This window comes from Pantherophis guttatus, chromosome 7, assembly GCF_059756535.1.
Source record: "Pantherophis guttatus breed Tessera chromosome 7, ASM5975653v1, whole genome shotgun sequence".
Lineage (NCBI taxonomy): Eukaryota > Metazoa > Chordata > Lepidosauria > Squamata > Colubridae > Pantherophis > Pantherophis guttatus.
In genome coordinates, this window is record NC_142069.1 from 43,804,821 (window position 1) to 43,828,922 (window position 24,102).

The window sequence follows — 24,102 nt, forward strand, 5'->3', positions numbered from 1 at the left end:
AATCCTGAGTTTAAGGATACAGCATAAGCTAAATGGGATGAACATTAACTTAAAGCTCCCTGGAATGCCTTCCTCCCTTCTTTCCCTTCCTAAAGTTGAAGTGGCTTTTGAATCTTGCAATATACTGAAGAGGTCTCTTCCTATAGTGTAATAGAGAATTTGATGAGAAAGCAATATCCCTTTATGTGGAAATGTTAGAAAGAGAAAAAGATTTTGTTTCTTTTATACAGTAAAGCTTTTAATTTCTGATTCATTATGAAATAATTAGAAATGTTAAAAAAAAATTGGAATCTGCTGAAAATATCAATGTCAGATGGCACTGACTACCAAGTCCCAAAGTAGAAATTTTAGGTAGGGGAAAATATATATATACATTTGCATAAAATATATGTGCATAAAGGTAGCTTAAGAAGAGAGAATGTAGTTCTTCCCAAAATTTAATCTTGCAGCTAAAAACTGCATAGATATATATGTGATATGAAAGGATGCATATGTGATTTAAGATTACTTTTTATTAGTATTTAGCACAAATTTTAAAATAAATCTTATCTGACAAGCTGAAATATATTTGTAACACTCAACCACACCTATAGATATACAAAACTTCCAGAACAAAAATAATATTAATAAAAATGTTCCTACAAATGAAAAAAAGATAGGAATGAATTTTTATTGAAAAATTGTGTAATTTCACCAAAAAAATATTGACTTTACCCCAAGGTGCATGTATATACCTAGCCTATAGTGTGTACCAATTTTCTGCCAAACCTCAGACCAGGTACAATTATAAATCTCTATTCTACAGAATCTATCTATCTTGCTAGCTTCAGCCTTAAAACATTATTTAAACCTTGCTTAAACCATGCTTTGCATTTTGATTAGTTCTGATTACCAATTTAAAGATATTAGAAATAATATGTGATCTTGGACTTTTACAATAAGCATGATGGGAGAAGCAACATGCCTATGTTAATTCTCAATAATACAGAAAATCATATATTTAATTCATGGATAGTTTTTGTATACATGTTATAAACTTTAGATGAAATAACTAGTTTAGGAATCAATTGCATTCAGTCATAATTTATAAAATGCAATCTACCTTCCAAAATGACAATTGTTTTTGGATTTCTCCTTGCAGAGAATTTTAGAACATTTGAAACAGCTACTCTGACAGCATGCTCGAAGAAGTAATCTTATTCTATTTAGGCTATATTTTTTGTTCTGTTACCCACATAATGTCGTAAATAAAATATATGACTAAATGTAACATGTTGCTTATGTCAAGATATATGAACTATTGCAAATATTTTTTAAAAAATTAATTTTATAGGTTTTCATCAAGCCTTCTATCTATCTGCAGTATAGAGGCACAATTAGGGCTCCATCTGGCAAGTATAAAAGATAGGAATGTGTAATTAACCAAAACTTATTCTTTTTGGGGTAATTTACAACACAAATTATATTTTGTTTTGAAAAAAAAATATGAACTGAGTTGACCACTAAATATCAAAAAAAAAAAAAAAAAAAGAATTAGCAAGTGCATTTCAAGGAACCTTAGACTTTACTTATATATTACCAGAATGCTGCCTTTAATCTAAAATAGTGCTGCACGCACGCACACACATGTCTGGGTTGAATAAATAATAGCTAAATACACAAAACTGTAGCATATTTTCTCAAATAAGAGAATATAACTGCATAGCATAATATTTAAATAGACACTCATTTATAGTAGTCAGGAGTTGAGCAATGGTGCTGGCATTTTAAAGAACAGAAGCAATAATGGATTACAAACATCTATCCACACAAATATATATTTTTACTATCTATCTGTCTGTTTCTCCTTCTCTCCCTCTCCCTCCCTCCCTCCTTCTCTTTCCCTCCCTCTCCCTCTCCCTCTATCTCTCTCTCACACACACATGAATACACACACATACCAGGCTCATGAAAAGTCAGGGTCAATTAACTACGGGTGGATTTTGTGTAAACCAGCAGGCAAAACAGTCAGTTCTTTTCTTTATGTTTTAATGGGTTTAAGCCATGTAATACACTGAGAGAAAAACAATGAAACTGTTTAATATATAAAGTAAAAACAAAATGCATAGCATCAGTCCAATATTAATAGCTACTAACAGAGCATGTAAACATGCAAAACACAACAAAGAATGTTCTTTCTGTGCCAATTCAGGGAGTTCAAACTGCCCAAGGAGCTGCTGATCCAGTTCTACAGGGAATTATTGAGTCTGTCATCTGCACCTCTATAACTGTCTGGTTTGGTTCTGCAACCAAACAAGACAGACACAGACTTCAATGGATAATTAGAAGAAAAAACAATTGCTATCAACCTGCCTTCCATTGAGGACCTATATACTGCATGAGTCAAAAAGAGGGCTGTAAAAATATTTACAGACCCTTCACATCCTGGACATAAATTGTTTCAACTCCTACCCTCAAAATGATGCTATAGAGCACTGCACACTAGAACAACTAGACACAAGGACAGTTTTTTCCCGAACACCATCACTCTGCTAAACAAATAATTCCCTCAACACTGTCAAAGTATTTACTAAGTCTGCATTACTATTACTATTAATCTTCTCATCGTTCCTATCACCCATCTCCTCCCACTTATGACTGTATGACTGTAACCTTGTTGCTGGTATCCTTAAGATTTACTTACTTATTTGTTCCCTATGACTATCATTAAGTGTTGTACCTTATGATTCTTGACAAATGTATCTTTTCTTTTATGTATACCGAAAGCGTATGCACCAAAACAAATTCCTTGTGTGTCCAATCACACTTGGCCAATAAAGAATTCTATGTCTGTGTCTGTGTCTGTGTCTAAATGTCATAGCTCTCATCCACAGACTTCATTCAACAGACTTTGTAGACAAGAGCCAAAATCATTATCTCACCCCTTCCCCCAAGTTATGGATATTTTTGATACATAGGAAATTGTTTAGGTAATTTCCATATGTTAACTTTAAAATGCATTTTTACATCATTTGTATAATGATCAAATTATGCAAATGATATAGTGTAATATGTAATATAATTAACAAATGATTTTAATCACTGCAAATGATCTACTTTTGGATTTAATGGACAGGAATAACCTATAGCCTGTTCCCACAAGTGATCTATTAAAGTAAGGTTTCATTGTTGAAACAATAAAAGGGCAAGTCACCATTCAAGTCTCTTATCTTTCACAGTGGACAGCATCCACTTCCTGGGATAAAATGAATGGAATAAGAATGCTTAAACATTGCATCCACTCTGGTACATCCTTTTTAAGAAAGCAGGAATGTTTAAAACCACTGTGACTGTCATCAGAAATAATGATATCTCATGAGAAATTCCATTATCATGATGGTAAGATGCCAAATAGCTAAACATTTTGTTTGTTGTTGCTTTTGCACATCAATTTATTCAAGGAACAAAAAAAACCCTGCAGATAATATCAAAATCAGCATGACAACATGCCTACAAACAGGAAACAATAATAAATATTCCCTGATGATGAAATATTCATATACATAAAAAGCACCTACTCCATAAGTGAACTATTCAAAAAACAATGTTCATTAGATACCACATGTGAATATTTGCAACCTGCTGTTCAAGTAAAAAAATCAACTTATTTTAGCAAAGATTTCACATTCTAGTCTCTTCTGACTCAGACATCTGTTTCCTACCTCCAGTAATTTCTACTTAACTTGAGAATCTCACTATCACTAAAGTAGTAATAAGCTTCCTATAAAGTCTGTTATTCTTTTTTACACTTTTTGTGATAGTCTGCAGCAAAAATGGAAAACCCATTACAGAAAGAAGACTGAAGTGTCTCTCTCAATAGCCTAATAACCTGATGATGTCTATATTTCAGTGTGGCAATGGAATACGCACAGGAATGTTGTAAGCACTTTTATATCTAAAAATTTTGTGTGTAACGCAAGTTCCTATGAACATATTGCATATTTGTAAATTCAGATGGTGGGCTGATGACTATTTGTTTAAACTAAATATAAACATTATATTAGTTGTATAATAATATTTATACTCAAATTCTAGCCAATTAGAACATTCAATTTTTAATGAAGTTATCAGCAATTTTAAATAAATATTTTTTTAAAAAAATCAGAATCAGACTGGAGAATCAGATTTTACTGATGTACATTAGATTAGGCCACCCTTGTATTACCAATGGAGAGAACAATCTTTATAGAAAATACAGTTGCTTCTGAGCTTAAGTCACTACAAATTCAGTGCTAATAGAACTTGGAATAAAAGAAGAATAGACATATAAACACGAATGGTGGAAAAGAAGTGATTGTCAACCATTTCCAAGTCTACCCTTATATGGAAAATCTATGCATGGGTACTTAACAAATAGAACTCATTGTGTTTAGCAATGCATCCTCCAGGTCAATTTGCAGATTTAATCTGATTAAAATATAAATTCATACAAAGAATATATAACAAAAATTGCCTCCTGAAATAAAAAGTGTGTGTGTCAACTTTACATTTATGACACATTTATATGCACATTACATAATTTTTCATATATGTGTTTGCATGTATGTATATATAATAGATAAATAGATTACATATAAACTCAAGGCAAAATGTTTCTATTTGATAGAACTTTTAGCATTAGGAATCACTTATTTTGGTTGAAAGATCCACCAAAATGTAATTGTGATAGACACATTGAATTCTCCCTTTTTTTTTCCAAATTTCATTCTTATATTTTACATGCCACTGGAAATAACATTAGCTTGAAATCCTAACGTATTAGCATATTAATATGCAGACATATTAATAAAATTACTAATTTGAAGACACAAAATATTGTAATGATTTTTTAAAAAATAAAATTAAATCCATTTAAAAAGGCCTAGCAACCTGTTTCACACAATGCCAAGCAGATCTCCATGGAAACTCACAAACACAGCTTGAAAATAATAGCTCCCCTTGCTAATTTCTGTCTTGAAATCTACTGTTTAGTTTCCCCTAATTCTAGTACAATATAAAAGGAATAACATCCTAGTTTTTCACACTACAAATTATTAAAGCTATTGTGCCCATGTGTAGTGACTTTTTAACACTAAAAGCCAAATATAATTTAGCCTCTGCTCATATAGCAGTTTCTCATTTCTTGATAATTCTGTATATTTTTTCTGCAGAATTCTTTTTATAATTGTGCAAATAAAAATCTAGAGACTAAGTTCTAGAAAGCATATCTGCCTGATTTAGGTAAAAGTCTTCACCTGTGTCACTATGCTATTATTTCCCTAAACTTCAGGTGCAACATACGGAGGTAACATCTCATACTGATTAGTTAAGTTAGGGGTCCCCAATTTGTAGGCTGAAGCCCGTGGCCTATTCACAACCAGGCCATGTGAGTGGCCAGTTGGTGCACATACGTATTTGTGCACACACAGCCCCACTTGCAGCAGCATTGCAAGTGCTCCTTGTCCTACTCATGCAAGCATTGGGTGCTCACACACGCGCCTGCACCCCACACAAAAACATCCCCTCCAACCCAGAAATATTGGGGAACTCTGAGTTAGGGGATTAAATATCTGCAAGCAAGCCATGAAGCTCGGAGAGCACCGAGAATTTCACATACTACATGATGGTCTCAGGAAGTGGAAATAATTTGTGCTGTGTTTCCCCAAAAATAACCTCTAGCATGTTTTTTGTGTGTGCACCCAAAATAAGGCATATCTTCCCAAAATAAATCCTACTTAAGTGTCTGTGCAGCCAGCTGCCCACCCATTCCGTCTGATTGCTTGTGATGCCAACACAAGGTGAGATGAGGTGGGAATGGAGCTGCTCCATGTGCACACCAGCTTACCTGAGGGCCTCCGCAGCCAGGCCATCCATGACCCAAGAACTGCCTTGCTATGGCAGCACCAGAAAACATGTGCAGGAGCACATGTGGCTGCCAGCCCACAAACGATGTGTTGCTGCCGAGGCCATGAGGTGAGGTGGGGGGTGGAACTGCCCCATGCACCCAGCACCAGATTACCTCAGGGCCCCTGCAATTAGGCCAGACAATAACTGCCTCATGGCTGTGGCTCTGACAGCTCCATCCAGCAAGACTCCGAATGGCTGCTGGCCCACTTCTGCTTGCTCACAGCCACAATGGAGCAGGATGCCCAGTGACACGCTGGTGCCATTGCCACGAGGCAAGGCAGGTGTCAGGGCATGGATGGCTGTGAGGGCCCTGAAGTAAGCCAGTGCAGGGTGCATGGGGCAGCACCACCCCCCATCTTGTGGCAGCGGCACTCAAAAGAAATAAAACATCCCCAAAAATAAGCCCTAGTGTTTATTTTGGAAACCCCCCCCCCAAAAAATATGACCGGGTCTTATTTTTGGGAAAACACGGGTTAAAATGCAAAAAAAAAAAAAAAACCCAGTTTTTTTGGGAAATGTTTGGGAAATGATGAGATTTCTTAATCCTATATATTTCTATAAAGCTGGAAACTAATTATATTAATGTAATTGTGTCAGACATCTAACTGTGAAAAATGCCTATGGAGATTCTCAGTGATCCAGGTCATGGTTATCCCAAAGGTGCTTTTTCAGGAGGCAACTAGATTTTCTGGTTTTTCTTTGAAGACATTTTGCTTCTCATCCAAGAAGCTTCTTCAGATCTGACTGGATGGTGGAGAATGGAAGGAATTATACTCCTTACAGACAGCTGGACATTTGCATTCTTTTAGCAAGTCATTAAGGTCACCTGGAGATTTATCTGTGTTATCAGGGTCACCTGAGTGGTGCAAATGGGTGTGGAGCCTTCTTGGAACTGTTGAAAGTATTGTGTTGTAGTTTGGAGATAGATGATGTTGTATCCCTCCTCCTCTGTTGAGAGAGAGCTGTTCAATTTTGACATAAGTGTCCTCTTTGACCCCTCTTTCAATCCAGCAAAATCCATATTTTGGACAGAGAAGACTGCTGGTTTGAAAGAGGGGTCAAAGAGGTCACTTGATCAATGGGGAAACCAGATTCAGTTAGTAACAATGTTACTAATTTAGCATCTGCAATGATTCATTTAAAAACTGTGGCAATAAACTTTGCCCAAAAACTGTGGGGCAAAACTCATTTAACAAATGTCTCAGTTAGCAACATAAATGTTGGGCTCAATTGTAGTTGAAAGAACTACCTGTACAACCTGTAGTTGTAAGTAAAGTACTACCTGTAGAGTACTACCTATTCATTTTATTTATTTTTTTCATGTAGTTTTTCTATTTAAGTATGGCCATAATAAATCAGAAATATATCACTATTAAGTAATAATATTACTTACCAGATATTTCCTCTAGACATTGCTTGGCAGTTTTACTGTATGCCAAATCCAATTTTGTAGGACTGATACAAGAGTCCGAAGATGGGATAGAAGAACTATCATTTTCCGAATGAGTTCTGGAATTAAAGAGATGGAAGGTAACGTCTATAAAATCATAACAGTGATGACTTATAATTCAGTATATGTAATCAAAAATAGAAATATCATTAGCACTTCTTTGTACGGATCTAGAAGATAAAGTGCTAAAAGCTTAATCATGAAACAGAATATTGTATTCATATGGTGTAAATAAAGTAAGTATACCATTAAGAGGTATTTGATTAGATTAATTCAGTCAAGGTGTCAAAGACAAAATGTTTCTAACATCTTTCATTGCAAGATAGGAAATGAGACAGAAGAAAATAAGTAAATCAAGATACCACTTAACCACAAATAGGGATGCATTATTCCAAATGATTGATTCTAGGAATTATATTACTAATAATAATACCAAATAGGAAAACAGCAATACATTGCTAGTTAAGACTAATAGTGAAATGAGACCTATATTACAAATAAGAACTCAGATAAATTGGTTAGTAGACTGTTATCAATGGCAGAAAAAAAAGTTCAAGAGTTGCAGTTGATGGGAAGTGTAATCTGTCTAAAGAAGACACTTCTTCTAAAAGATGTCTTTGAAGCTTGTCACCACTGAACACATTTTCATTACAACTATTATATGGGATTATACTAACTGATAGGATTACCTTTTGATAATATTACACAAATGTGTATTTTAACAAAATGCCAGCAAGATCACAGAGATAATTTAATTAGACAGCTATTATAACCATAGCTTTCCTCTGAAAATTTTAAAATATGAATTATATTATATTATATAAATTAATATAAATTATATAAATTAAACAATAAATACTGTGATCCGAGATTCACAATTGTGCTAAACTGTATCAACTCCCTCATAAAGACACTACCCAATAACCCAGAATAGGTTAAAATTACAAGAAAAAGAGTACTTTTCTTCCATTCTCCTTATAATATTAATTCCAAATAATTTGAATTTAGCTTTTCTAATCATTTTATTCACAAAATAAAATTTACCTCTGTTCACATGAGGTTAGTTTATTTTGAAAAAAATAAATTTCACTATTTACAGTCTTCAATTTAAAAAAATAACATCCACCCAACTAGAGGACACCTTGGAAAGCTTTCTTAAAAACATGCCTTTTGCAAAATAACAACCTGTCAGTTCTTCTGCTATATTTATGACTTCCAAGTTGCTTATCTATTGTTTTTCTTTTTCAAAAACCATCTGCAAAGGATAGGAAAACATAGTTCTGAACAATATACACAACCATGCTAATATTTTTTAAAAAATGAAATAAAATGGCATCATAAACAGAAACTTGTAGAATATAATGTGCTTGAGTTATTCTTTAAGTCTCCAAGAAAATATGCAGGCAGATATTTTCTCTCATTTTAGCATCTGCTTGTATTGTATCAGGCAGTATCTGAAGCAAAAAATTGTGGTTCAGATGTAGCATTAAGGTTGGCATCATGCTCTAAGCATGAGCTTGGCTAACAGGCTCAAACGATTCATTTTGCTCACCCTTTACACATCCTCTCATAAATGAATAAATAATTTTCTGATAGGTTTTGAACTAAGAACCCAGTGGTTTTCTTTTAAAAAAAAAAAGCCACACAAGTTCATTTATACCTTATTAACTTAAGCAATTGGGATAAATCACAATTGGGCGAATTTGGACATACTATACAGTATTCAAAAGTGGTTTCCCCCCCCCCCCTTCTGCTTTGCTAATGTGAAACATGACTAAATATTATTGTGCAAGGATGACTTCATTTAATAGATTTGTAGGTTCATCTAAGTTTTAAATGTTATTATTGTCTAGTTCTTTATAATGTTGCATACCAATTAAGTGTTACAAATCTGAACACTCAATAAAACTCAAGCTATATTTCCCAATGAATGACTAACCAGAAACTCTCTTGGGTTGGTAGGAAAAAAAAACCATTTTGATTTTTTTATGAGTGCCCGTTCTACACAAATCTGGTTATACCACAAGCCAAGATATTGCCTCTACTTTACTTTTCTCATTTTCTTTTTTAACTAGTTGTTCCATCAAATCAAAATTCTCATTACTCCTTTTATCTAGTTACTACTTTGACATATTATATTCCAAGGACATGTACTGTAGTCTGACCCCAATTTACCTCCATAACTTAATGATTATTATTGCTAATTGAGCAAGAATCTGACTTTATACTTCTATTTTGAAAATCCATTATTCTTTGAACAATGTTTTTCACAAATATGTCTTACCCATTGCTCTCATATTCCAAAAGCCTTGTTGTTAACATGTGTTGCAGCTTTTTGGGATTTTAAAGCTTCAATAGGGTAGGGTTTTTTTTTTAGTATTCATAAATGTGCATAATTTTAAAAAAATACTTTACATAATATAACAATAAAGAATATTTGGAAAATTGGAAATGAAATCAGCTACTTACAGATGAGCTAAGAAGTTAGGACAGGGAGCTTAGGAAGAAAAGCATCCCTTGATTATTTTCTTGTTTTTTTTAATTTGTGTTTCCATTTATTATATCCTAAATCTGTACATTTTTACAGCATATATAATCTGAGGTAAATATTTTAACCAAAAATATATCTATGGAAATAATTTAGCCTGTTTTGCTGAGAACCCTAGCTTTGAGGGCAGAGTTTGGCATGTTGCCACTTTAATTTTGCAACAATGACTGCAAGTGACACAAACTGTTAAATTTACTAGCATGCTGGTGTCTCTAATTTGCCATTTTAGGGATAGAACAGCTTGCAGAAAGCTCAGAATTACAGAGCTTGTGTGTCAACTATATATCAAAAATCACAGAAGTTATAGTGGGTGTTGAAAGGAGATAAAGCAGATTTATGCAGGAAAAAATAGATGATTAAACATCAATCAAAACAGCATAGCTCACAGGTACCTTCCATCTTTTCAGTACTAGCATTGACAATTGAGCGATATGAACCAATTTCTGAGTTCAATGTGGAACATTTCACTTAAATAGCACACATATTTTTTTCAGGGTTTTTGGCTATACCAATCTGATCCATGTGCATCAATCTGAGCACATAAATATCTTTATCAAACTGTGTCCTTTAATGAATAGACATTTCTTTCCATTTCAAATTCAATCTAGAACACAGGAAAAATATCAAAGGAGAAAAATCCAACTTTTTTCCAATTTACTGGAAAAAGCAGCAAATCGAGATAAAAAAGCAGCAAATTTAGAGAACTGTGGGCTTTCTACCTGTGGATGAAATGACTTTGTGCCACTTAAATGCCTAAGTAACATAGTCAGTAACAACTTATACTAAGATTTCTGGTTACTATCAATAATCTCTTTAGTTCTTTAATTGACATATGTAAGCAGCTGATTTATATATTTAGATAAAGGTTGGCTTCTTAAAGGAATTTTCAGATAATTTAGTTTCAGTCAGTAAAACTATATCAGCCTGGTTGCTTATTTGAAGTACAAATACATGAATGATCAATGATCATTCATTTTCATAAATTAACAGTTTAGAAGCTCAAAAGTAATTATCAGCCTTATATGTGAAAATAGTGTTAGAACCTAGAAACACCTTAGAAGAATGTCATGAGCTCTGGAATAGTATTTTCACAGCCTGAACACCTATAATAGCATAATGTTATTTTAGCACAGAATGGAAAAATTGAGTTATAGAACATAAAATTGGTATGATGAAGTAACTACAATAGCCAGTGGGAAAACAATGGGAAAAACTCAAAATCCAGCATTAGCAAAAAAAGAAAGAAAGAAAGAAAAATAAATTACTGGAAAGATATAGGGAAATTGTTTTCCAAATTATCTACTTCTTGAGTTTCTTCTAATTAAAAAATGAAGCCCCAAACTGGAACATTTCCTTGGAGGGCAAAATCATGACAAGAAAAATACAGCAGAATGCAAGTGCTCACATTTTTCATAGCCTAAAAGGAGCCAAGAATCTTCCCTGCTATTTTTCATCTTAATAAAACCATTGCTAATTATGTCAAAATCTGTGACCCAACTTTAATTTGAAAAAAGCATGTGATTTTAATTCTTGGTGACAAATATGTTATTTATTTAAATTCTGACATAATCATGAAAATCTTGACAAAAGGCATACATCCTCACTTACATGGGATGCATAAATCTAAATGAAATACTTTAGATACAGTCTTAATGATATCTAAATGATGTTAGAGAATGCCTAGGTCTTTCTTAAGATTTGTTTTCTTAAGGCTGAATGGCTACTGGTCATGATAGTTTATTTATTATTTATTTATTCAATTTATATCCCGCCCTTCTCCAAATGGACTCAGGGCACTGCACAGCCAGAACTAAAACACATACCAATAGAAAATTTAAAATTTTTAAAAGAATTATATGACTTTGGCCCAAAATTTAAAACATTCAAACTAAAATCCATTGACAATTTAAAAAGCTAAAAAAAGGGGGGGGGGGGTTCACGCCAGCCCTGCTTGATGGAAAAGAAAAGTTTTTAGGGCACGGCGAAAGACCCGGAGATCTGATATCCTTCGTATCTCCAGGGGCAAATCGTTCCAGAGGGCAGGAGCTGCCACAGAGAAGGCCCTCCCCCTGGGGGCGCCAGCCGACATTGCCTGGCTGACGGCACCCTGAGAAGTCCCTCTCTGTGGGAGAGTACTGGTCGGTGGGAGGCTATCGGCGGCAGAAGGCGGTCCCACAGATACCCAGGTCCTATGCCATGGAGCGCTTTAAAGGTGGTGACCAACACCTTGAAGCGCACCCGCAAGACCACTGGAAGCCAATGCAGCTTACGCAGGAGAGGTGTCACATGGGAGCGCCCCCTCGCTCCCATAATCCCCAGCGCGGCCGCATTCTGCACCAGTTGGAGCCTCCGGGTGCTTCTCGAGGGGAGTTACAGATTAGAACTCATTGTCTTTGACTTATTGAGGAACATAATGCAGAGGATACAATGCAATGAAACAATGCATTGACAGATTTCCTATAGTCATCTAATTGGCCATTACAAGAACAGAACAGGAATCTAAATAGACTTTAGTTATATAAAGCTTTTTTCTCTTTTCAGGAAGATGTTAGAATATACTCTATAATAAATAGGGAACTTTAGTCCCTTATAGTTGATTGATATTTTGCCAATTTGCAGCATTAACATAACATGCAAATGACATACTTGATATCATTACTTTCTGTTTAATGGATATTCTATATTAACAGGCAAATTGTCTGTTAAAATAGAGTTTTACGATATACAATTTTAGAAAGCATGTGAAACATAAACACATATTTATGAGATTTTAAAAAATTGAATATGTTGTTTATTCTGTGAAATGACCATATTTTTGCTATACATGTAGGTTTATTGTTACTTTATCTCATGACAGCAAAAACAAATCTGGGGGGGAATGTCAATTATTGAATTATTGCTTGCAAAATTGATGGAAGTCACTAACCAAAATCTGATTAAATCAAGCAAATACTGGCCTTCAATAATACAGAAGGTTTCTGCTTAAAAGACCCTTTCTCCAAGTTTATCCAGAAACCGTTATGTCATTTTTAATTCCACTATTGATGCTACAGACTGAGGCTAACTAATTGCATAGAGACCACATGCAGGCAAAATGCTAAAATAATTTAGCAAACAGTAATTTGGGGTTACTGTAAAATCATAAATAATAATTAAGATGAAATCAGTACAAGTAATATATCTGATATGGGAAGTAATACAACACTATAATTCTTAATATTGTTGAGATGGGAAAAGAAAAAAAAAGGGACAGCCTTTTCATAAACATATTTGATAAATATACCAGCAGGAAAAACAAATCCAGCAACACAAACTTCAAGTCCATTGTGCTAATTAAATTTCTTAGGAAGATGTCTCCATGTGATCCATTTTACATTTTTCCCAGTATTTATGTGTATTTATGTATGTATGTATATATGTATTATCTATCTATCTATCTATCTATCTATCTATCTATCTATCATTAAAGACTGTTAAAATTATAAAGTGTGAGTAAACCCAACTTACCTATAAATAAATGGTGCTACAGTGGCTGTATTTGGATGGCTGTATTGTTGCTGCTGAGGAAGTTGGACAACACCACTTGCCGGGACTTGCCCACTGACTGAAGCCATTGAAGGAGAAGAAAATGATGTACTACTAAGACCAGTACTGGCCTCCTTTCCTTCAGAAGCTGAGAGACTGGAAGGAACATAGTTTTTCTCATTCCCTTGGGATTTTGCCATAGATGTGGGGTGGTTTCCTTTTGTATTTCTCAGTTTTTCTGTATCTTTACTTCCTGAAGATACTAGTGAACTATTCTGCTTCGATGTAGGTACTTTTGAACCAGGTTTTGGTATACCACTAGATGAAGGAATTAAACTTTCTTTCTTAGCTGAAGTTGCTTTGCTCCCCTTGGGAATCAGGCTTGCAATTTTTGAGGTCTTTTTGGCGGGTGTCTCGGGCATCTGTTCCTTTTCCTCTTTTACCATCTTTTCAGTGCAAACTTTATTTTTATCTTTGCTCTTTTCTTCTTTATCCTTTGGCTGTAGCAAAGACTTTTTATTGCTGATATTTTTGCTTCCAGCTTTCGGAGGAGTTAATTTAGGGGATATTTTGGAGCTGTTGGTGGTAGATCCAGCAGTACTGAGCCCACCACTGAAGCCATCCACTTCACTATACTCTAAAAAAGTTTCATCATCTTTGCCACTGTCTGCGGGGCCTGAATTTGATGATGATAGAGGGGGCCGTAAAACAGTCCGAGCATTAACCAGTTTGAATTTCTCTAACATAGATTTCTGCCCAGAGGAAGGTGTTTTGGGAGCTTCAGAAAGAGGTGGTTTAAGCCTGTCTGCAGGTGGTGTAGGTGAGGTTGCAGGGCTCTGCTGCTTCACAGACAGCATGGTAGAGGTGGCACTGTGTTTCACATTCATTGATTTGCTGCGCCAAGGCTTGCTGGCACTTGGAGAGGGGATGGCAGAGACCAGCTGCTGCCCAGTGGTGGTGGGATGCTGTACATTTCCATTTATACCTGCAGATGAGTGAGGACCTTTGGGTGATTCTAGTTGGTAAGAGAGAGAAAATACAATTTACAGAGTTGTCTAATGACTTCTAATATAAATGGAGAGTAAAGTGGCAATTGTGTGTTTTAAAATTAAACACGTGTAATTACACCGTTCGTTCTATGATTCACACGGACAAGAAAAACTAGAAGTGCAAAATAATTAACAAGCATGCTCAAAATCTGCCGATGCAAGTAAATAACTGAATAACTGAAACAATATCCTGTTTCCCTGAAAATAAGACCCTGATAATAAGCCCAATTGGGCTTTTGAACACATGCCCTAAAATAAACATCCCCCTGAAAATAAGCCCTCCCCGAAAATATTTAAACGCAGAGCTGGAAATCTGGAAAGATGGCAAAAGGAGCCCCATCTTGCTCCACATGCTCCCAAAACAACAAGACCTCCCCGAAAATAAGGCCAAGCGCTTATTTTGGGGTTCAAAAAAATATAAGATAGGGTCTTATTTTTGGAAAACACGGTAGTAGTATCCTAGAGATTGTTTTGATAACTAAAACCATAATATTTAGTGCCAAATTCATACAAATCTATAGGATTAATATTGTAAATTGCCCTCTCATTTAGGATGTGAAAAGCAAAAGAGTCTTCTGCTGATGCCAGCCCTATCTACCTGCACTTCTATGTTTACCAAATCAGACACACTGATGTTGCTATAGTACTCTTAATGAAGAATCAGTTGCCAAATTTGGGAAACTGTTGTAAAGGTCACTGTAGAAGTCTTCCATCAAGCTGCATCAGCAGCCAAAGCCAGAAACAGTTTAATATAGAGATGATTAAAGCAATCTGACATGAGACGGCCAGGACTAAAAATAACAGCAAAAACAATTTCCACAAGAAAGGCATTTTAAAACCAATTTGGTCATTTCAGACTTTGAATTTACTATTTCTCAATGAAACTTAACGATTGAGTAATATTTTCTGTATGAGCATGGTTTAGTTTGTTACTTAAAAACCAATCATTGTTAGTCAACATAATATGTATTGTTTGAGGGGCTTGGGGTGTGTATATTTTACAGTTTTAATGTATTTTAGTATTTTTAATATATATTGTTCTCTACTGCTAACCCAATTCCATCCCCAGTAGTAGAAGGAAGATCGTAATGCTCAAGAATATATATATAACATGTTCATTTGACATGTACAATAAAAAAATGAAATTAACATTTATTTGGAAGAGGAAGTAATGGAAATTGTGATATTACATGGAATTTGATTTGTACTACATCTCCACACATTCAGTTTATATGGTACATGGTCATTATTTGCCAGGAAAGTGTTACAAATATTCAGTACAAGGATTTGTGCCAATGACTTAGATCAGAATAGAAAAGCACACGATTGCATTCAGAAAGTTTTAATTTCAATTTACACTATCTGAACCAGAAGCTGAGATCTGAGTCTCCGGAAAAGGGCGACATATAAATCGAGCCAATAAATAAATAAATAAATAAATCTTGGAAAGTTCTATCCAGCAGCCTTTTCCAATTTTACATTCTCCTCAGATAGGTGAGATTTCAATTACTGAAATTTCCAAACAAAATGGTAAATGAAACTCAAATATGTCATGTTCAATATAATAAAGTAATGCTGAATGGAGACTGAACTACACATTATACTTAATACACTGTTTGGTCTTCTACATGTAGTGTAGCAAGTGGTTTGTATAGTGACCATTTGCAGTTACAATAGTGATGAAGAGATAACTTTGCATACAATTCTTGAATTTATGACCTTTGCAGGTCTCTAAAGCAAAGGAAAGGGGAAGTAAGTTCAGAAGCACAGCCACCATTTCATATAGTGACTGTTTCATGTAATAACTGTTGCTGGTCCCAATTGTGGCCACTAAATGAGAACTACCTGTATATTACTATTGGTGCTATTTAAAAGTAGTAAACTTTTTTTTAGATAAAAAAAACTTTTCATTGTGAACAAATTTATAATGGTATATTTTATTTTTATTTATTCACATAACCATATTTTATGACAATTAGTTCTAGTTTCAAGAACTAATTTCCATTCCTAGGTCAAGCTTCAAAATCCTTTAAAGTTCTAAATCAAGTCTCTAGTTGATTTCAGTACCAAGTGTATTTTTTCAAAGCCCAATAAGGTTAGATTTGCTGATGAAACACACCAAAAACTCCTCTGATTTGTTGCTATAATTGAATTCACAACAGAGCTAGTCTTCCCTCCTGCAAATCGTTTGGGAAAATACTGCAAATCTATATCTACAATATAGGAGAGACTTGCTATTGTGAGACTGATTTTTCCTAACTCGAATAGTCTTTCAAAAAATCTGTTGCTATAAGGTTAAGCTGCATTCATCACAAATGATATAAAATATTCAAATCGTTGTTATATTCAAATAATATAATTATTTTAAGGATTTTGTTAAAGACACAAAAACAAATAAAGAATTAATTATGGACAATTATGCAAATTAATTTTCCTCTGAGCATTGTGTTGTTCCCGATTCATTTTTAACTATTAACTGATTAACTGATTAAAATACAAATGAAGACAAATATATTTTAAAATACTCCAATTAATGGAGTATTCGTTAAATGCATACCTTCCAAGCAAATGACAATTGGGAACCAGTAATAGTTATTTTCCAACCAAGAAGAATTCTCCAAGATAATACTATTATTTGAAGACATCTACTCCCACCTTGTGGTAAGCATAGTATGTGTTGTTTTAAAAATGTTGTATGCTTAAAATTTCATGTTCCTTTACCTTGAAGGTTAAGATTATTAATTAGTATACCCTTATTAATATAATTCTATAACTAATTTTGTTTAAAAGTGAAAGATATAGAATTTACCAGAAGAAGGTAATATGTGTCAGTATTTGCATATTAGCTAATGTTCTCCCATTGTTCACTGCTTATATATATATACATATATATTTACTATACCTATATATTTCTCATTTTTAAATAGGATATTTTCACAAAAAATTAACATTCTATTTAGGATAAATAGGATATTTTCACGAAAAAATGGTTGCTTGATTGACTATTCAAGAAGCATTTATTTAGACTCATAGACAATCAAGTTTTGAATCTGATTTTCCATTGCCATAAACTGAAGGCATGTTATATTTATTCTGATAAGGTTGCTTCTCAACAGCAAAAATATTGAAGATAACTTTGAAATCTATGGATGTTACTATATATTCTTGAATAGTCACTTTTTGACTTTTGGTTAAGATCAAGAATAACATCTTGAATGTAATGTTACATACACTGCTTTTAGAATTAAAAAAGGGTAAGTCTTCCCTAAATATCTCACTTTGAATATGTGAATAAATAATATATGAATAAAATATCATATAACTTTTAAAAAACTCATGATCATATCCAATTTTTATGTTCAAAATCTAACTCTGAAGAATATTTCCATATATACAGTACTGGTATGAGGACAACTAGAATAAAAATTATGTGCCCTCATGATGCAGTTTTCTTCAGATAGAATTGAGACATTACTTCAGCACCTTATGATTACTCTGGGTCCCATTTTCAAAAAAATGAGCTTTCTGGTTACCATATTTGAAACAGCCCAGGTGGCTTTATGTATGCTAATTTAAAGTTCTACAAAGCTCAAGGCCAGGGCAATGTCAGGAATTGTGGAGGCATCTCCTTAGACTTCTGGTTCAGTAAGACAATGTCTATTAAGCACTCACCTTTTTCATTTCCATTTGCATATTGCAGAGGTTTGTTTTTGTCAATGCTATTAAAGCTCTGACTTCTTCGATTTAAATTGGAAGCTCCCTGGACTTTGGTACTGCTGCCTGCAGCTGGCACCCTTGAAGGCCCAGGAAGCCTAGAACAGTACAGTCAGAAATAAATGTGTTGCAATTGTAAATAGTTGTAAGGTAACATGGTTTCATAAATAAATTCATAAACCTGATTAACAACAACAAACATTCATGTGCTTCAAGGTTAGTTAGCCACTGCCACGGAGTTATCAGTCTCAAAAGGCACAAATGGAGGATAGATGCTGTATAAGATCACAAACACATAAGGACCCTTTACATTTTCCATTCACAGTGCATAAATGAGTCCCTGGATGCTTCTTAAGAGCCAAGGTGGAGCAGTGGTTAGAGTGTAATACTGCAGGCTACTTCAGCTGACTGCTAGCTGCAATTCGGCAGTTCAAACGGCAGTTCAAATCTCACCGGATCAAGGTTGACTCAGCCTACCATCCTTCCGAGGTTAGTAAAATAAGGACCCAGGTTGTTGGGGGCAATATGCTGACTCTGTAAAACTGCTTAGAGAGGGCTGTAAAAGCACTATGAAGCGGTATATCTAATAGTCTAAGTGCTATTGCTATTGCTATATGCAATTCAATTTTTCCCAATTTTTTCTAAGATAATAAAAGTCAATCTTAGTGGAGAGTTTATTTGAGAAATACACTGCGTAAACCATTTCTTATATAAATATAGGTATGACAGCAGAGTAGCTACAGTGGCAAAAACAACAAAGATATCTGTGGCATTGATAAATAATAAATATGTAAGCTTTAAGCCACCATAATACTCTTTGTTCTTTATCCTATTTATAGGTAGGTATTTGATGATGAGTTTACTGATTTCTGTGATTGAGAAGCTTTTGTCTGGAAATAAAAATTGTTGTATTAAAATGAACCCTCCACCACAGTTCCAGTCAAATATTGCATTTGTTGGTGTTTGCTGCCACCATCTGAAACTTCCTGGTTAGTAAAGTTAATAAAAATGCCACTGTCTACACATTCACATTATGCTATGTATATTTCATCGCCTGGTTTAGTGATCTTTTTTAAAAGACAACTTCAGATTATGTCCATAGTCATAAACATAGAGATTTTCAGCATCAATGGAATTTTATTAATATTGAAGTCAGATACTTTTGTTAAAAATAAAAATAAAAAACCACTATCACAATAAGCAATAACTGAAAGATAACACAGCATAAATAGAAAAAAAGCATACTTTTAATATTTCTGTGTGTCTGTCTTTTAACTATATTTCCTCCAGAAAACCCTGACATTTTTCTACATAGAAATTATACATTATAAAAAAAATTAGTCTTGAATTGCAACGGCTTATCTAATATTTCCATTTCATATTTGACTGCTATGATATAAACTGCAGTTTTATATGTTTCAGTGTTCAGCTTTCAGGAGGATATATTCTGGTAGTTACTCTGAGTTATTTTTGTCTATGCTACAAGAAGAGCAGATTGTTTCATTTCTAGAAATTTTTTTTAGATACAGTAATTTTATGACTTATGAAAACGATCTCTAACTACCAAGTTAATTATATTTGACTATGTTAAAATCCATGTGAAATATAAAATATAAGGGCATTTTTCACAATATAGAAATTGAATAAATAAATAAATAAATATATTAATTCCATTTATAGATATGCCACCCATAGAATCATTTTAAGCAACCAAGGAAATGCAAAGTTTAAAACAACAATAATTTACAAAAACATACTTTTGATTAGAAGTTTGCAAAACACCCTTATAAATTTATACTGTTGGACAAACAACAACTGTTAATTTCCAGACAGAACAAATTGTGAATGAGACAAGAGAATCCATAAGAAATGAGACTGAAAACCTACGACCACAGGTGCACAACAACTGCACTCTGGTATAGCTCATTTCGTGTTATCTTAGCAACTCAGACAAAAATGACTTAATCATGGACTACCCAACTGATAGTTCATTGCCAGTAATGAACTGTTTTTCAAGGAATACACATAATCAACACAGACTGAACACAAAAGGAGGAACCAGGTGTCTTCCTTTAGGAAATAAATGAACTGCAAGTAGTAATTCTAAGTAAGACAGCCACAAAACTTGGCAGAGTGACAGGGTTATACATTGACATCCAGGCTATTAAGAGCTGTACCATTTCCACTGAAAATATGTTCTGTTTCTAGCTACTTTTACAGAAATTACACTTGCCTCCAAATACTTCATTTCATTAAAACCTTTTTAAGTGTCTTTGATATGGACTGGAAAAGCACAAATTGTTTTTATTCCAGTACACTTTTAATATTCACCATAAATACCATATCTACACAGATTGACAGGAATTCTTGAGTCAAGGAGTATTTCCTATTCCAGTTTAGACACTTCAGGATCTCAATCTGTTTTACTTGTAGAATGCTTTCGTGCAAAGCCAGAGTCTTTTCTAATAGCTCTTCCTTTAGTGAAAAATGATAATGGAAAACAAATTAGAAGATAGTTGTGCACTTCTATTTCCAAGCCCAGAGACTGCTCTATTAGACACAGGGCTGGTTTCTTTTTGTAGTGTTCCAGAATAAAGTACTAGTACACAATTTTCTCTTCTTTCAGGCTAGGCCAATAAATGAAGAAGATGGGGTTTGGGGTTTTTTTGAGTTGGATGAGAACTCTACTAGTCAATTAACCAAATTCATTTTTTACTGAATATAACGTAAGAACCTACCATTTTGGCTTATTAGTAGGTGCAAAATTGAACATACATAGTTTATTCAACAAACCAAGGTAAAAGAAAAAACAATTAACTGAATTAATGCAATGTGAAAATGTGAAAACCCAACCACTGTGAACAGAATAGATAAGCCTAGAAATGAGACTAACAAGCAACTATCAGTTGCAAACAAGATTCTGAAGCACAGCTAATATATATATTTGAAGCCTTTCCCCAACTGTTTTCCCTCCAAAGGAAAAGTACAACTCAAGTGTTAGAGTACAACTTAAAATTCTAAATCCTAGACTTGGATGTAGCCAGTTAGGATGTAAAATCTAAACCTTGTTTGGTATGTGAAATCAAATTACCGCATCTTAGACACTTGCGTATACAGTTTGCAATTGGACACCTTTCATTGAGAGGACCTTATTCTCTAACTGGAAAATTGGTGCTAGTCTAAATTGCTATTACTCCCAGCTAATGCTCATACTGCAGTGATTCAACACTTCTGAAGAACATAAAGACCAAGGCTTCTTCGGTTAAACAAATTTAACCTTCAATTTAAATTGAAGTCAGAGCTTTTGAATATAAATTGCTAATAGACACTGAACAAATCCTTTGAAATATTTATGTTGCGTTGCTAAGCTGCATCATAATGATATCTCTACAACTATCTTACTGTAGATTTTTTACTGTAGTCGTGGCCAGTTTTCCACTAACCAACAAAACATCCTGTAAAACCTACATCTGAAATATTATAATGAAATACCTTAATATCTATTGTGGCTCAGAAAATAAAAATGCCAGTGGGCAGTGACTCTATTAAGCATCACTAGCAAGCAATAAATTAGAGATGTTAACTGACCTAGAAAGCTTTTTTTGACTGGTTGCAATTCCACTGTGATTAGACTGAGTTGTATATCTGGCTGTCAGACTGCATGAGAAGAAACAGAGAAATTGAATTAAAGAATGTTGTTGAATGTGCATAAAAAGCACAAACTTACCACCAACTGATGAGTTAATGCAGAACATGGATAGAACATGAGTAGAAAGCAAAATTAAAGAATCAAATGCAATGTTAATAGACAGTTTCTAAAATACAAATTACGTTGTAATGAGCTGCTCTTCGTACTACTTTAGCTTATATAGAAAGATCTTCTCAAATGTCGCAATTGCTTTAAAACACTTCTGAAATCACTGCAGAATTCTCTACCTGCCCCACTTTTATGGTCAAGGGACCCTTCAGTGTAGAACTCTATTGTTTATATAAAGTGAAGATTAAAATATTTTAAAAGATATCCATTCAAGAATCACTAATAGACCATGACTTTTTCAGATCATTGAGAATGTTATATAGCATTTTAAGGCTACAGACTGGGCATATTTTAGAAATGGCAAAGGATTAGTATGACTTTACCCAGCAGCAGGTAGCTATGAATCTTCATTGTAATACTCTGCAGATCATTTTCCAACTATTTAATACATTCATTGAGTCAGAGGAAGCTATTTAGACTATCAAATCCATTCTGTGCTCAATGTAGGAATCCATCTTATAGCATCAGAAGGCTATGCAAACTCCACTATAGCACACTGAGCAATCTAACTTTGAGTACATTCACCACCTTTCTAAACACTTGGTTCCACGGCCAAAGTGATCATACTGTTATAAAATAAACCAGTCATCCATAATAATCCAACTCTTACTGCTGTGGAAATATCCTTAGTCAAGTAGATGATTATTTATGTAAGCACATCTCATGCTAGCAACATAGCAAACAATGAGATAGAAAGTTAAAGATGAAAAGTGCTGGGCTAGCATTGACAAGAATGTAATAAACCTAATTGAAAAGTGATGAAAGTGACAAGTGATATGACTTTGATATATTAAACAACCAAGGATGTGATATGAACAGACAATTCATTCTTTGGTCAACTTTTTTAATCGCACCGTATCAGAATGCTGGTTAAAAAAAAAAGTCAAGCTGAAAATTTCACTCTTCTAAAAAGTTTTTTAAAGAGAGCTGATTGAAATTTGGCTGAGATATATAGAAGGAGCAGGCAGGCAAGGACTGAAGTGGAAAGCAGAAAACTTCTGCTGAGCTTTATCCAGATTGCTTTGACTTAATGCCTAGGGTTGGCAAATTCTGTTTCTATTAGAAATAGTAAACAAAGCAGTGCTATAGTCTAGATATTTAGCATTAAACAAATAGGCAAAAACTTGGAAAATGTCATGAAAAAATTCATAGGATTTGGCAAAAGAACTATTTAAACTTTGGTATTTTTTCCCGAAGTAACAGTGCAACAGTAGGAAACAACAGTGAAGAATACAGAATGCAGCTTGATTCAGCATTAATTTGCTTATTTCCTTGAAAAGTCACTCAATCAAAACAAGACAAATCACAAAACCTGTTCCATGACAAACAATTTATATAACTCAGTCACTTTCATGTGATCACATTTCACATCAGCAAAAGCTGACATTTAGTTTCAGTGTAAGAGGTAAGGCATGATTTTCTATATTCTTTTGGGAACAGAAAATGCTTCCATGTGGAATTAAAGCTAAGCAGTAAGGGGATTGCTATGCATTGGAGAAGGGGACTAAAAAAACTGTATTGAGGGTGGTAGAGATACAGCTTATTTTGCAATAAAATAATCTATTTTCAACCTAAAACTCAGGCCATAAAAGCCATAAGGGAAGAAAATATTGATTGTAAACACTACAAATTATTTTTAGACTAGGTTAATGCACTAAATAAATTGCTTAATTAGATTAAAACAGCATGCACTGTTTCCCATATGTTAGTAAACTAAAAAGTAGATAGCTTCCTCAATGTAAAAACAAAAATGTTATTTTATCATTTGTAATTATCTATCTATCTAGATTTGAGGAGCAAGATAGACAGTTGAAATGATTATAAAAGAATGTGAGGTAAAGGAAGAATATATAGGTAAAGGAAGAATTGGGAAAATATATAGAATATTAACTGAATTAGGAGAGCAGGCAAAAGGTTTAAAATTAATTTGGGAATCAGATTTAGGAGAAATAAGTGATAATGATTGGAAAAATATTTGGAATAGAAGAGTATGTAAGAATATAGCAGTTAGAGTTAAGGAAAATGGATATAAAGTTATATGGAGGTGGTACCTAACACCACATAAATTAAATCA

At 33.9% G+C, this 24,102-nt stretch overlaps 1 protein-coding gene across 3 annotated transcripts in view; it reads right to left on the reverse strand.

The window, feature by feature from the left end:
• Nucleotides 1-24,102, reverse strand: part of NAV3 (neuron navigator 3) — a 218,772-nt gene that overhangs the window by 100,489 nt on the left and 94,181 nt on the right. For all 3 annotated transcript variants that reach the window (XM_034402974.2, XM_034402973.2, XM_087874078.1), the window contains exons 6-9: nt 21,800-21,868; nt 18,170-18,309; nt 13,431-14,463; nt 7,319-7,434 (exon numbers count right to left, since the gene is read on the reverse strand). In XM_034402974.2, the coding sequence (XP_034258865.2) occupies nt 7,319-7,434; nt 13,431-14,463; nt 18,170-18,309; nt 21,800-21,868 (1,358 nt within the window). The remainder of the gene's footprint in view (nt 1-7,318; nt 7,435-13,430; nt 14,464-18,169; nt 18,310-21,799; nt 21,869-24,102) is intronic.